Here is a 14,701-nt window from a genome sequence, read left to right on the forward strand (position 1 = left end):
AGGTTTTACTATACCAAGCTGTGATGCATGCGGCTAGGATGCTTTCTGTGATGCATCTATAAAAACTGGCGAGTGTCAATGAGGATGTGCTGAATTTGCTTAGCCTTCTGAAGAGTTAAAGCTGAAACTGTCTTGAATACTATGTTCCCACAGGTTTATTTAGGCCCACAGATCAATCTGATGCGAAGATTTTCATGTGTATCAGCCCCAACATCTATTACACCAGTGCTGTTTGGCTGATTCCTAACCTGCATAATATTAGCTCACTTAAAACTCGAATGGCTGTATTCTATTCCTTCCAAGTGCCATTTCCTTATCATTCCTACCTCTGCATCCATTGGTTAATCAGCCCCAATGTTCATTCTAAATTTCTTTATTAGGCATTTATTACCTGGAGAGAATACTAATTACTGACATTTAATGCAAATTTTAATTCTTAAACTTGCAATAAACATTCACATTAGTCTCTTTCATAACCACAAGATGCCCAAAGCACTTTACAGGAGTCACTCCAGTTCAAATAAGACTGAAATCCATCTATATCTTTAGTGTCCCCATTTATAACCTACAGTGACTTCTATGTATGTCAAATCCAAGCTCATATTTCTCAACTCTTCAGTAGCAGCGATTTTACTGTTGAAGTACAGAACAGCATTTCTGCTCGGTCCACTATTTATCTGTGCTGTCTCTACTCCCTCTCATCACCTTCAATGCTTCTACGCATATCTATGCGTAATTCAGTGAGCTCCAACTTTTTGACCTACGTGCCCACTTGTCACCCAGTCTTCATGACTTCCACCTACCATGATTAAAGTCTTCCACTGAGTCATTCACTTCTTCCCCCCCACCAGCCCCATTACTATTTCGACTTCAACTCTAACAGTGTTGAGGATTCATGTGAACCTTAATGATCTGTATGGCTTGACTGTGCTGAATACAGAAACAAGAACATACTTTTCCCTTTACCTTGTACACAAGGTCACGATGGGTTTGTAAAAAGCACTGGAGCTGCCTTATAAAACCAAACTTGAAGATTTACAGCCTCCTACTGATCATTCCAGCCACCTTCATCATCTGTTTCTAATTCAGATTCCATGCACTTTTTTTACAGAACAAGCTGCAATAAATTTTAATACAATGTTATACATGCAGTGCTTTGTGAACAGGCTAACTTAAAAAAAGAGACACTATTACAGGTGCATATTGTGGCTTAAACGTGAGTATCACCGACAACAGATCAGATCTGATACAAAAATAAGATTTGCTACGGATAACTTTTAATTAGAAAATATATTAGGCACATCTATCCAGATTTACAGAGTACAAAATTATCCACAGAAAACATTGAGAAATTTACATCTCTTCACATACACCTTTTATTTTTAAAAAAAACAACCCCTTTTAGTAATTTCAACAGCAGGTACCTTCTTTTAAAAATCCAAGTTTTCCATTCTATGTTCTTCTAATCCTAACAATGAAATACAGATAAATTTCACAGCACCTTATAAAACATTTTAAAGGCTCCCACTGCAACCACAGCATTTCTTAATCTCAGGCAATAACAGTAAGTAAGAACCTTGAATCTAAAATCTTAAAATGTCATAACATGATCAAGTTCACAGCCTTGGTTTCCACCAAGAACCCAACAGACTACTGGCAGAGGCAGTATAGCTTTCTCATTGCTCTCCTTATACCATACTGATTAACGTCAATGTCAATCAACACTGCTGCACTTTAATAGATAATGAAAATTTCAAAAATTGAGCAGACTACAGCTTCACAAGAAAAAAAGGCTAACAGTGTATCAAAGAGTGGAGCAGTGTTCTTAAAGTTTTAAAAATTAAAACAAAAAACTACCAATGTCATATTTTCCTATCCCCAGTGACATTCAATGTCTGTTATTATCGATCCAATCAATGCCCAAGGACAAAGTTGCTTACCTTTCCTCCACAGGACACTTACTGTAGAAGCTGAAAGCCTGCAGCTAAAGGAGGAAGAACAATTTCTAGGTGCAATCTGAACACTAGGGGGTTTGATCCAAGTTTATTGGTGAGTACACAAACACTTTGCCAAAAATGTCACAAAACTATTTACTAAAATCCATTTTGTTTCCAAAATTTGAAGTTTTCTATCAAGCTTCTTTCAAAAAAAATGTCAGAAGGCAATAATGAAAGCAAATAAAAAGTTCCACAAGCCCTTAAGAAATAGGAAAAGAAGAGGTCATTTAACTCCTCGAGCCTGCTTTGTCATTCAATGGGATCATGTTATTAGGAATTAAGACGTCATGGATGCAGGTGTGTACATATTCTTTTTCATGTATGGAAATGACTGGATTACAATATCGCTTTAGTTAAAATGGTTCTGAAAGTTGATCATTGTGCAGTAAGATCTCAGACTGAGTCACCAGTTGTGTGGATTCACCCATGTCTGGATACATCAAATCAGGTGATTCGTGTCACACCAGTGTAATAAAGTGAAAAAGACCATTAATGCTGTCAAAACAGATAATTTACTGTCCAAGATAACTGTTTTATAACCATAAATAGAAGACTTCAAAATTAGTGTGAAAATTAGGAGATGATGATTTAAAATATAGAACGTACACAAATGCTGTGTTCAGATTGTGTGGTCACGTTTTTAAAATTACTGTTTACTTTATGTCCATGCAACTTTGAATATTTCAGTGTGTACAGTTAAGACATACCAGGCAATACTATACAAAAGACTACAATACCTGGTTACATGTTCAATACTTGGACATACTATACAACAGCAGCATTGGTTTGGACCTTATACACGGCATCATCACTTATCAGTGCAGACTAAACATGAACTACGATAGTAATATTTTAGTCGTAATCATACATCCATCAATTTGGTCATTATTCTTTATAATACAAGTTGGTTATTGCTGCTTAACTGCACCCTTTTAACATTACAAAATATTAATGCAAAGGAGTCAAAGAATTAAATGCTTCACTGGCAGAAATGTTAGTCATGTTGGTAGCACCAGGAGATCTAGCCAGGTGTCAAATATATCCTTAAATACGGCTAAACCAAAAGAAAATCACACCAAAGCTCAAAAACATAATTGAATAGATGAAATAAGTTGCGATAGGTGTTAATTCAGCAACTGTATCAATAAAAATAAGTGGATTGGTGTATCTCTCACGTGCTAGGCTTAATCATATCTCCCAATATTAAATTAACAACGTGGCTAAGGAAAAAAACTCACTCAACCCTGGCTGGCAGGGAAAAGTAGGAAAAACTTAGTGTCCATTCTCAATGACAAAATGTTTGCAAATGCACATACACAGTAACCATATACTTTTTGAAATTTAGTACTACAAAACACACAAACTGAAAACGGGTAGACCACAAATGTAAACAAAAATGATCACTTGGATTAGCTACATAATGCAGTTTAGGCTCCAAACTCATGGTAGGCAAAGTGCAGCTCACATAAATTCAATGTACTATCAACATCAATCCAGCATTAAAGCTACCCTTCAATCCAGCAATAAAAGTCACCCCCTTCCCAATTACGGCTCCGATCAGAAACAGAGTGCAAGTCATCATTAAAAATATCTACAATGGAATGAACTTTACAAATTAAAGTATTGATACTCTCAGAATCAAATGTGAAACCTAATCTTGGTCTCCCAACACCTGGAGCAGAATCTTACTTTTTAAAGACATAAAATTATTGGATGATAACACTATTTCTAAAATTAAAAAAACACAAGTCTTGCCTTCGAGAGTGATTGGTGAGAAAATGCACCAGATACTCCATACTACAGCATCTGTGGTTATATATTAAAAGTTCATCATTAAACATAAAATTCTAGATTTGAATTTTCAAGTCAGGGGCATGTGTGGCAGTGCAACTGTATATGCAATGAAGTGCCAACATTCCTAATACGCAAATAAAAAGAGAGGATTAATTCCTGAAAGATGGGGTATGGAATCTAACAATATTTTCAGTATGACCTTAACAACTTACTCAAATGCCCTTGAGAGTTTTCCTATACTTAGATCTCTGATGAGTTTAATATTGATTGGCTAATTGAAGTAAGGTCAATAATCACACATATCTCTCATACTTTACTAATGGGCATTTACTGACGAGACAGTTTCCACGTTCTAATGTGCATTACTTTACTGACATTAAGGTCAATGACATTCATTATACCATTTTTCAATTTGTCTAGAGCCATTTGAATACTTTAAATTTCCTTAGATTAGTCAGTAATGGTATTTGCTTTGGCCGTCTGTAAAATTTTGTTGCTACAGCTGCCCCTACCATATCATTGCTGACATGTTCAGTACAGCACAGGGTTGATCCCAAACAGGCTTTGCCTCCTCACCTTCCTCCATGCTTGGAGAGTGGCTATCCTCAAAAAGGTATGTATAATCACTGATTCTCTCTAATGGACAGTGATGCTTATGATCCTTCCTGGATTGTGGCACTGTGCTGCTGCCACTGCCAAAATGCCACCCTACCCTCTTCCAGGGGATTTTAAGTTTATTGACAATTTTCAATAACACTATCCAGCTCATCATTACTTTCATGAGCCTTAACTGCCCTTAAAATTTAACAAAAAATACCTGTCACATAATACCTGTTCAATAAATCAAAAACCACTTCATGAGCTCCAAATAATTTGTAAGGCATAACCTACTCCTTATTGTGTAAGTGCGCATTGAATAACACCACAAAAAGGGTTGTGAACAAAGTAACATCAAATTTAAACGTGCGTTGTTTGTAGGCTTTAGTTAGAGTTCTGAACATTCCTATTAAAATATTAGAGCTATGGCAAGTTTTGGTCAATATCTATTAAAATTGCTCAAGGAAATGAAATGATATTGATTAAGACACTGTTGAAAAATTTAGAATCTTAACTAACCGGAAAGTTTTAAAAAAAAAAAACCCTTGAATCTAAGCAATGTTTGAAAACTCTGAGGAGGTTTTACAAGAGTGAATTGTTTTCACAGATTGGTACATATTAAGGAGCTTATCTCAGGATTACCTTGAGTGTGGCAAAACGAAATCTCAGTCACATTTAAGTAGTCACTAGTGGTAAAATATTCCACTTTGTAAATTATGATAATCTCAGGAAGCAACCTGAATTTACATTTGCAAGTGAATACAAGGTAAAGAAATGAGACAACTGTTTAAAGTTGCAAAGCCTTCTTGCTATAATGTTTATTATAATACTGTACTTTTAAAGAATGTGAACATATCCTGTAGGTAGTTAGTTATTCTTATTTTTATTCGATCTATATATTAAACTTCAATTTTACAGAACAAAGATATCACTCTAAATGGGCCCTGTACGTCTCGACTATTCATTCTATTTCATCCAACTGTCCTTTAAAACATTTATTAATTCCTGTTTAACATTCAATTTGGGTTTTACATACTAAAGCACAATTAGAGAGAATGTTCCCAAAACCAACTTCATTTTTTTTGGATCTGCCTAATTTGATACCTTCCAGCTAAGGATTCACCAAGCAGCTGAAATAGTTTGCATCATTTTTCTGTATCAAAACCCTTAACTTTGAGCACATCTTGCAGATGAGTAACAATGCCCAGCTTTCAAAACTTGTTAGCATATAATGCAAGCCCAACCCATCTGTAACTGATTTATCATTGAGTTTCACCAATTTTTCTTAGTACTTCCTTATCTACAGTTGTCCCCTCCAAATGGTTCACCCATCACCTCCTCTTACCCCCTCATTCCTACAAAAACACTGAAAGAGACAAATACTTATTTTGTTTCTCCACCACCCCTTCAATCTGCCTTGTTTTAATCCAAGCCTCAACATTTCTGCAATTATTTTAACATTCTTTACCATTTTCTTTTCTTACGCAAGACCTTTCTTCAAAACTTTACTTAGTCCTTCTATTTAATACATGCCTAAGTACTATTTAGAACTTTATTTTCAAATGTCACTTTAAATTTGATCTTAAATTTTTTGCTCATTAAATGAATGCCAAAAGCAGTATAAACATTTCAAAGAATGCTAAACAAAAGTTAAGGCGGCAGCTTGGTGTACAGCAATACCATTTCTCATCTTGAGCAAACTGCCTAAGATGCAAAGGCTTAATGAAAAGCATGCAACCTATTCCATGCAACTGCCTTACAGGTAGCACTGTTTTTCTAACTTAAAAGATTGATCACTCCATAAACAGGCTCCAACATTCCCTTGTTATTGCTGTTTAACAGCAAGGTACAAGATACAGTCAAACATTCAAAGAATTGCTGAATTTGTTTAACATGAGTTGGCAGAAGACTGTCACCTGAGAGAACTATTGTGGATCAGAAAATTCCTTCCATTCCCTGCATTTGAAATGCTGAGTCTCCAACAAATTAACAATAATACACTGTAATAGGATATGTAACTTAGTGATTAAATTTGTTCTCATGTGGACGTCAAAGCCATCTATAAGTCTTAAAAATTGTGCAAAGGGATGATTTTAAATACCTGTTCAAGACAAAATATTCAGAATTTAAAAGGGAATGAGCCATTGCAAGTCATTAAGCAGAGCGGCTAACGAAAATCAAACTGAGGACCTACTGAAAAGAAGAATGCAATCTTGGTTGAAATATAAACAGGAAAGGCTCACTACATTTCACAGTGGTGTAGTATGGAGTGTCTGATGTACTAAAATAAGTTCACAAATGCATTCATGCATGTGTATGTGCTAATTCACAGCTGTGTGTTATAAAACACATTCACAAATGACAAAAAAGGAACAATCAAAACTACAAATAAATAAAATTTCCTTCAATTGGGTTTTTCTTTCAGTGAAACCGTTCTGATTTCTTCCATTGGTTATTTCAATTGGGTTTTTCTTTCAGTGAAACCGTTCTGATTTCTTCCATTGGTTAATTCTCCAACAATCTTTAAACACGCAGATAACTGAAGAGCCAAAACAAGTGACCCATGAACTGACCTGGGCACAACGCGAGAGATTGTGGCAAGTCATGGGGCAAGTGCACTTGGTTTTTTTAAACTCAATGTATCCAATCATACCTCTCATCTTGGTCCCGTCCAGTTCATACGGCAGTTCACTAGTCAAAGTTCACTTGGATCACGGGCAACAAGGATTGTCAATAACCAACATCACGTCAATCCCATAAACTTCAAGTAAATCCATCAGGAAGATGCGATCCCCCTGGGGATCCAGCCCCATACTCCTTACGTGGTCAGCTGTAAGTGTTTTATCTTGGCATGCTGACACTTCCAGCAACATCTGGAAGATCCGATTGTTCTGTTCCATGAAAAACCTGTAAGACATGTCATCAGGGACAACATTAGCTGGTTGACGAGTAAAACACCTTTAACACAAGAAGAATAGTAATCACTTAAAGACACGCTGTTTATAGAAACAGTATGGCTCACAACTTAGTTGAGAGAAATAATTCAATCAGAGCCTCTCTGATGTCTGGAGAAGAAATACTAAAAGAATGGTAACCAAGGTGTGGAAGTACTGGTCTTGGATGGCTGTGGACGTCAGATGACATTAGGTTATAGTTCAACAGATTTATTTGAAATCACAAGCTTTCAAAGAGTGCTGTCCATTTATTAAGTGAAGTGAGAAAAAAGTACACAGGCACAGAATTTATAGGCAGAGAAATCAATGAGCAGAGATCAACAGATGATACAAATGGTGTGAGTGGAATGTCAACAGGTTGAATAAAAGGTCTCAGCAAGTGATCAAGAGTGTCAGATGGTGTGATAAAGTGTCGACAGCTGAATAACACGCAAAGGATTGCCTATAATCTGATTAAATAAGGCAGAGAGATAATTACATTTTTTATAAAAAAACAGGTGGTGCTGGAGACAAACCAAATGACAGGAATGACATAATAGGTATAAGAGTCACATGCTGAGGGTCTAACCAAAGTAATAAACAATCCAAAACTGTACAAATAATTAAGGTAGGTATCATAATTTATCAAGGTGGTGGTGTCAAAACGGGACTGTAAGGAAGATGCTACAGATACAGAACAATGTAGTGGGGTCATATGTAGTATGACACAAACCCACGATCACAGTTGAGGTAGTGTTCCTGGTTACAGCACTTGGTTATCAGTTTTTGCTTGGCAATTCTGCATTGTTGTGAATCTTGAAGGCTGCCTTACAGGATGCTTACGTGAAGATTGGATACTAAATATCCTTCACCGCTGAAGCGTTCCCAGTTACTGGGACGGAAGATTTCTGTCTGGCAATTATTGTACAGTGTCCATTCATCTGTTGTTGTAGTGTCTGCATGGTTTCACCAATATACCATGCCTTGGGGCTTCCTTGCCTGCAGCATGTGAGATAGGCAACACTGGATGGAGAATCAGGTATGTGATGCGTGGTGTTCCCACATGATGGTAGCATCCATGTTGAATATCTGATATGCCTTGCAGAGGTTGCCGTGGCAGGGTTATGTGGTCAATGTTGCCCTAAGGCTGGGTAGTTGCCTGCGAACTACGGCCTGGTAAGGTTTGGGTATGTCAAGGGCATCTTGTACAAGGAGCCTCCAGCGTTTGTTGAAACACAACAGACCTCTTCCAGAATCTCAGCATCCACACCAGTTGAACCAGGATCATTCCTCATCATAATGGACGTTTCGACACACTACCCAGCGTTCTCCATAATGACAGTATTGCTGCAACAGCCTCAGTACTCAATACCATCAAATGCCAATCTCCAGACGCCACCCTACAATTCATCTGCTTTATCCTTGGCCACAACGTCTTAAACCTTTTTCAACCAGCTATTCATCCAGACACAGGACAGCCATGGAGACCGAATTTGCACCCCAATATGCCAACATCTTCAGACAAGTTTGAGAAAGAATTCTTTGCTGCACAGAACCTCCGACCAATGCGATATACCAGATATATCGATGACATTTTATTCCTTTGGACTCACGGTGAGGAATCACTGAAATGACTACATATAAATGTCAACATGTTTCATCCTACCAAACTTGCCATCAGCTACTCTTCAAGTATCAGTCTCATTCTTCAACACATCTCCAAAGACCGACACCTGACTCTACCGCAAGCCCACGGATAATCTCATGACGCTGCACTTCTCTAGCTTGCACTCTAAACATGAAAAAGAAGCCATGTCCTATGAACAAGCCCTGCACATACACAGGATCTGCTCAGTTGAGGAGGAATACAATGCACACCTCAAGATTTTGAAGCATGCCCTCATAAGAATAGGATGCGATGCTCAACTTATCGACTGCCAGTACTTTTGTGCCACAGCAAAAAACTGCAACAACTTCCTTAGAAGATAGACACAGCATACAACTGCTAGGGTATCCTTCGCCATCCAGTACTTCCCTGGAGAAGAGCAACTATGCCATGTTCTTCACAGCCTTTAATATATCAATGATGACGACGAGCATCTCGCCAAAGTCATCCTTCTGCCTCCACTTCTTACTTAAAACAATTGGCAAACCTTAAACAGATCCCCATTCACAGCAAACTATCCAGCTTTCAGGACAACATTGACCACAGTGGCCCACAGCCCTTTCACGGCAACCTCTGCAAGACACGTCAGATCATCGATATAGACACTACCATCACATGTGGGAACACCACCCACCACATACATGACAGATGCTCACGTGACTTGGCCAATGTTGTGTCTCTCATGCTGCAGGCAAGGATGCCCAAAGCATGGTATATTGGTGAGACCATGCAGATGCTACGACAATGAATGAACGAACACTGCACAACAATCGCCAGACAGGAAGGTTCTCTCCCAGTCAGGGAACATCTTTGCGGTCAAGGATATTCAGCCTCTGATCTTTGGGTAAGTATCCTCCAAGGGGATTTTAGAGATACACAACGCAGAATCGCCAAGCAGAGACTGATAACAAAGTTCTGTAGCCAGGAAGATGGTCTCAACCATGATCTTGGGTTTACGTCTCACTACATGCGACCCCACCACATGTTTGTATCCGTAAAATATTCAGTATTGTCCTGTTCTGACACCATCACCTTGACATTTGTGATGATCTTTCTATCTTAATTAGTTTGTACAGTTTTGGATTACTTGCTACTTTGGTTAGACCCTCAGCATGTGACTCTTAAACCTATTTTGTCTCCAGTACCCACTTTGTTTTTTGAATTTTTTTTTGTAATTATCTCTCTGCCTTACTTAATCAGATTAAAGGTTACCCTTCACTTGTTATTCAGCTTTTGACACTATACTCACACCACCTGACAATCTTGGTCACTTGTTGAGACCTATTATTCCACCCGTTGATGCTCCACTCACACCATTTGTATGATCTTTTGATCTCTGCACTCATTGATTTCTCGCCTATAAATTCTGTGCCTGTGTACTTCTTTCTCACTTCACCTGATGAAACGGCAACACTATGAAAGCTTGTGATTTCAAATAAACCTGCTGGACTACAAGCTGGTGTCGTCCGACTTCTGACATTGAAAGAATTATAGACCTGAACAAATTGCTCTTCATCAGCAACTCTGAAAGCAAGAAGGAATTAGAGTTTTACAAACTTTCTCCAATCCCTGAACTTCAGACAATTTATTAGTCATCCCTCCATGGTCTGTGTATTTTATTTCAACTTACAATATTGTTCAGCAATTAATTCTGAATTGGAACATAATTTATCATACATAATATTTACAATTATTAATGCTGCACATTTAGATTCTTTCAATGCTTTGTCTAATTTTCCTCATGAAGCAGCATCTTCTGGAATCCAAGTGCACATTCACAGAAAGCTTTCTCTCTTCTTAAATTTATTTCAATTTATAGTTGACATGGATTGGAGATGGACTTCATATAATATTGAATAATATGCTTCATTAGAATTCATCCGAGCTAGAGCTTTATCCACCTGAACAGAATTGCATCTTAATATTCGCTTTCTCCTCTCTTTTCCAACATGTCTACAGTTAGCTACTTACAGAATGAACAGGTCTTCTTCATTGGTACTGCAATCTCCCCCCACCTCCTGAGAATAAAGTAGCATTTGCCTGTTGAAAAGATTTACATGTTGTGTTACAAACAAGTCTAGATGAATACACCATGGCTATAGTCTGACTAGTTCTTGCGTTATGACATAAAATTAATTTTTCTGTCACCAAGCTGACCAATTAAATATCTTATAGAGCACAAAGCCTGGAAACAGACCCTTTGGTCCAACTCGTCCATGCAGTTGAAGTTTCCCAAACTAAATTATCCCTCTAAACCTTGCCTATTCATGTAACCGTCCGAATGCTTTCTAAATGTTGTTACTGCACCTACCACTTCCTCTGACAGTTCATTCCACACATGCACCACTGTGTGGAAAAAGATGCCCCTCAAGTTCTTTTTAAATCTTTCTCTTCTCAACTGAAAAATGCGTCCTCTAGTTTTGAATGCTCCCGTGCACCCCCCCACCCCCCCAACCCCGCACCACCACCACCACCAATCCTAGGGAAAAGACCTTTGCTGTTCACCTTATCTATACCCCTCACGATTTTATAAACCTCAATAAAGTCACCCCTCAACCTCCTAGGCTCCAGTGGAAAAGGTTCCAGCCTATTCAGTTTCTCCTTATAACAAACTCTCCAGGACCAGAAGCATCCTCGTGAATCTTTTCTGCACTTTCTCCAATTTGATAATATCCTTCCTACAGCAGGGCATCGAGAACCATACACATACTCCAAAAGTGGCCGCCACAGAGTCTTCATTCCCAACTCCTATTCTCAATGGTCTGAGCAATGAAGGCAAGAGTACCAAATATCTCTTTACAACCCTGTCTACCTGTGACAAGACTTTCAAAGAACTATGTATCTGAACCTCCAGGTCTCTGTTCATATTGGGTTTTAAACTTGAAAAAGTTCCAAGTAGGTTTCTTAACAAACAATCATGGGTTTATTATTTAATCAAAACTTACCTAATAAAGATACAATAATTGATTAACTTTACATTATTGATAATGTAGAGGTATTTTCACCAAACATACCCAAATAACACATGCAAATACACACAAACATGCTTCAAAAACAGAGGTTTAAAAGAAGGATTTTTTTGTAAAGATTGGCTTTCTGAAAAAACAACAATTCTGGTCAAGAGGCTATTTTTGTAGTCAAGATGATAAAACATACAATTTTGTGGAGTTTTTGCTCATGTTCTGATACGCGTAGGCATAAGTGGTGGTCTGAGGTCTTGCACTCTCAGCTTACTCAGGAAATACTATTTTGCAGATATTCTTTTAATCAGTCTTTCAGAACAAATAGATGGCACCCCAAAATAAAGCAGAAGACTTTCCTTTCAGAAGTGGGAGAGATCAGTGGGCAACTTGTTTTTAGTATGCTTTTCCCAAATGAACCAGCTAAAATTCCTCCAAGCTAGTCAGAATTAAGAAAAGCTCCAGCAGGGTCTACAGTAAAACAGGCAGTTATCAGTTAACAAACATGTGACTTCCAGTAAGTCTTGTAAAAATACTTTCAATGTCCATAGTGAACCTTCAATGAACACTTTTAAAGAAGCCACTCCCCGATTGCCCAGAGTACTTGAAACACATTCCATTTCCCACAAGCCTTCAAGTCTTAAACCCTTAAGCATCCTCATAGCACGTTATATACAATTCCCTTTGCAGAGTGAGAGCAATACAAATGTTAAAAAAAAAATCAGAAACTCAAGTCATCCGTTGCCTGCCTATGTTATAGAACACCAATCAGAAGTATACATCCTCAATCATAGAACCCAAAACAGTGTGGCAGGAGTCCGCAAGGAGCGCCCAAAACAGCATCCAACCCAGACCTTCCCCCTTAACCTTTAACCCTGCATTTTCCAGGGCTAGTTCATCCAGCATTTATATCCCTGGACACTCAGGAGAATTAAGCCTGGCCAATCTACTTAAGCTACATCTCTGGACTCAGTTCCTGGATCATCTTGAGGTAATAGGAAGGGTGTGTTAATTAACCAATACATCATTGATTTTTAACAAAAAGAGGAAAAGAGAATGGAATGAAAATGGGATTTTGCTTACCTCTGGTCATTGAGCTTGCGATACTTGTCCTTATCTGCACTGTTTATTTTAAGTAGTTGCTGCAGGTGCTCACGGTCAGTTTTCACATTTTGGTTATCGACATAAACATCGTACAGATTTTTCTTTTCTTCAAAAATCTTCTCTGTTGTGCCTTAAAACATGGAATGCAATTTGTAATGAAGAGGTCAAGATCAGACTCTCAGATACTCAACTGGCATTTATACAATTAGTCCTTTGATAGTACAGAATTTGAATATTGCTGGAAAAGAGAGACACAAGGGGTTTTCCCCCCATGAATTGGTATTCTTATGCTGCATGCAAGAAAATTTTTTTGAGTAATTCAAGAGTTACCCCTAAATCGTGTAGAGATTTTATCGACATGCTGAGATTTTGCAATCAAATAGAACCAAAAACCTGTTGGGTCTTCAAAGAGTTACAGATATGAAGAAAGGTTACTTCAGAATCTCATATACTTACAGGCCACATAAGATACTTCAGTCTCCAGAGTTTCAATATCTGCTACACTGACGTAGAAATAAGGCTTGGTTTCAGGCACTCCTCTGATCCCAGGCAGTGAAACATTGGCCAGACAGCAACAACAGTAAACTGAAATAGAAGAAATGGAGGGGAAGAGAGAGAAAGAGAGAGCGCAAGATGATTTAAAGTGGTAGTGTGCTGAATAGGGTGAGGGAGGGTAGGGTAGGGAGGAGGGCTAGGTTACTTGCCTGGATAACAAAGGGGTCAGTGGACCATCAGGACTGTGGAGATCCAACTGACAAAAAAAAGGGAACTAATCTCAAAATCCTTACTAGTGCTGGATTGGCATGATCACACAAGGTCTAACCATTCTGGTCTAACTAACTTCAAGTCACATTGAGATACAGCACTGATAGTCAAGATCAAAGAACAACCCATTTTGGTTCTCTGCAATATTGCATACATTACACATGCTCAGAAACAAAACAAAAAGTGTTCACTATGCTTAATCAAGTAGAAATAAAATAAAAATGACAACCTATCTTGTTTGTGGCCAGAGGTAGTGTTATGTTTAAACATGTTATTGATCACTTTTCCAGGTTTCTGCTGCACAGCTTGATCCAGAACCTTACAATAACAAAATGTTTCATGCCAATAAATGGAAATATGCAACTATGGAGCCAGTAGTCACTGTTGCAAACGGCAGAATGGTCTGTGCTTCATACACTCACTTCTGGTGTTATATAAACTATTAAGTGTGAGCTGTGTTAAAAGCTGAATTCAATCAAAGCACGCACCTCTATAGCAGACCACTCCAACCGGTGGGGGTGAGAAAATCAAAATCCGTTTCCTTAGAAGTGCAAACTTCCAAAGAACCATTATCTGCTCCCCAAAAAACTTGATGAACTGCGACATGCATCCTGCAGGATGAGTGATCTGTTTCCAAGACAAGGATTTCAGCAACATTTTAATAATACTGTTTGCTAATTAATTGACTGAATAAAGCTTCTGGAAGCAAATTTTCAAATAATGAAAAATCCAACCTGAGATATGTGTGTGTTTTAAAGTGGATCAATTTATAGACCAAGGACTAGGTTACTGCAAATAAAATATAATGACAAAACTGATCTTAGATATAATGAACGTCCGAAAAAAAAAATGGAATGAGAGACAACAGAAGTGAAATTATCCCTT

General features: G+C 38.0%; 1 protein-coding gene across 1 annotated transcript in view; it reads right to left on the reverse strand.

The window, feature by feature from the left end:
* Positions 1-1,255: 1,255 nt before the first annotated feature.
* The window catches only part of dennd11 (DENN domain containing 11), a 31,117-nt gene continuing 17,671 nt past the window's right edge, over positions 1,256-14,701 (reverse strand). The window contains exons 5-9 of the mRNA XM_048548651.2: positions 14,305-14,443; positions 13,508-13,636; positions 13,031-13,181; positions 10,959-11,027; positions 1,256-7,295 (exon numbers count right to left, since the gene is read on the reverse strand). Of these exons, the coding sequence (XP_048404608.1) occupies positions 7,100-7,295; positions 10,959-11,027; positions 13,031-13,181; positions 13,508-13,636; positions 14,305-14,443 (684 nt within the window). The 3' untranslated portion in view covers positions 1,256-7,099. The remainder of the gene's footprint in view (positions 7,296-10,958; positions 11,028-13,030; positions 13,182-13,507; positions 13,637-14,304; positions 14,444-14,701) is intronic.

This window comes from Stegostoma tigrinum, chromosome 18, assembly GCF_030684315.1.
Source record: "Stegostoma tigrinum isolate sSteTig4 chromosome 18, sSteTig4.hap1, whole genome shotgun sequence".
NCBI classification, from domain to species: Eukaryota; Metazoa; Chordata; class Chondrichthyes; order Orectolobiformes; family Stegostomatidae; genus Stegostoma; species Stegostoma tigrinum.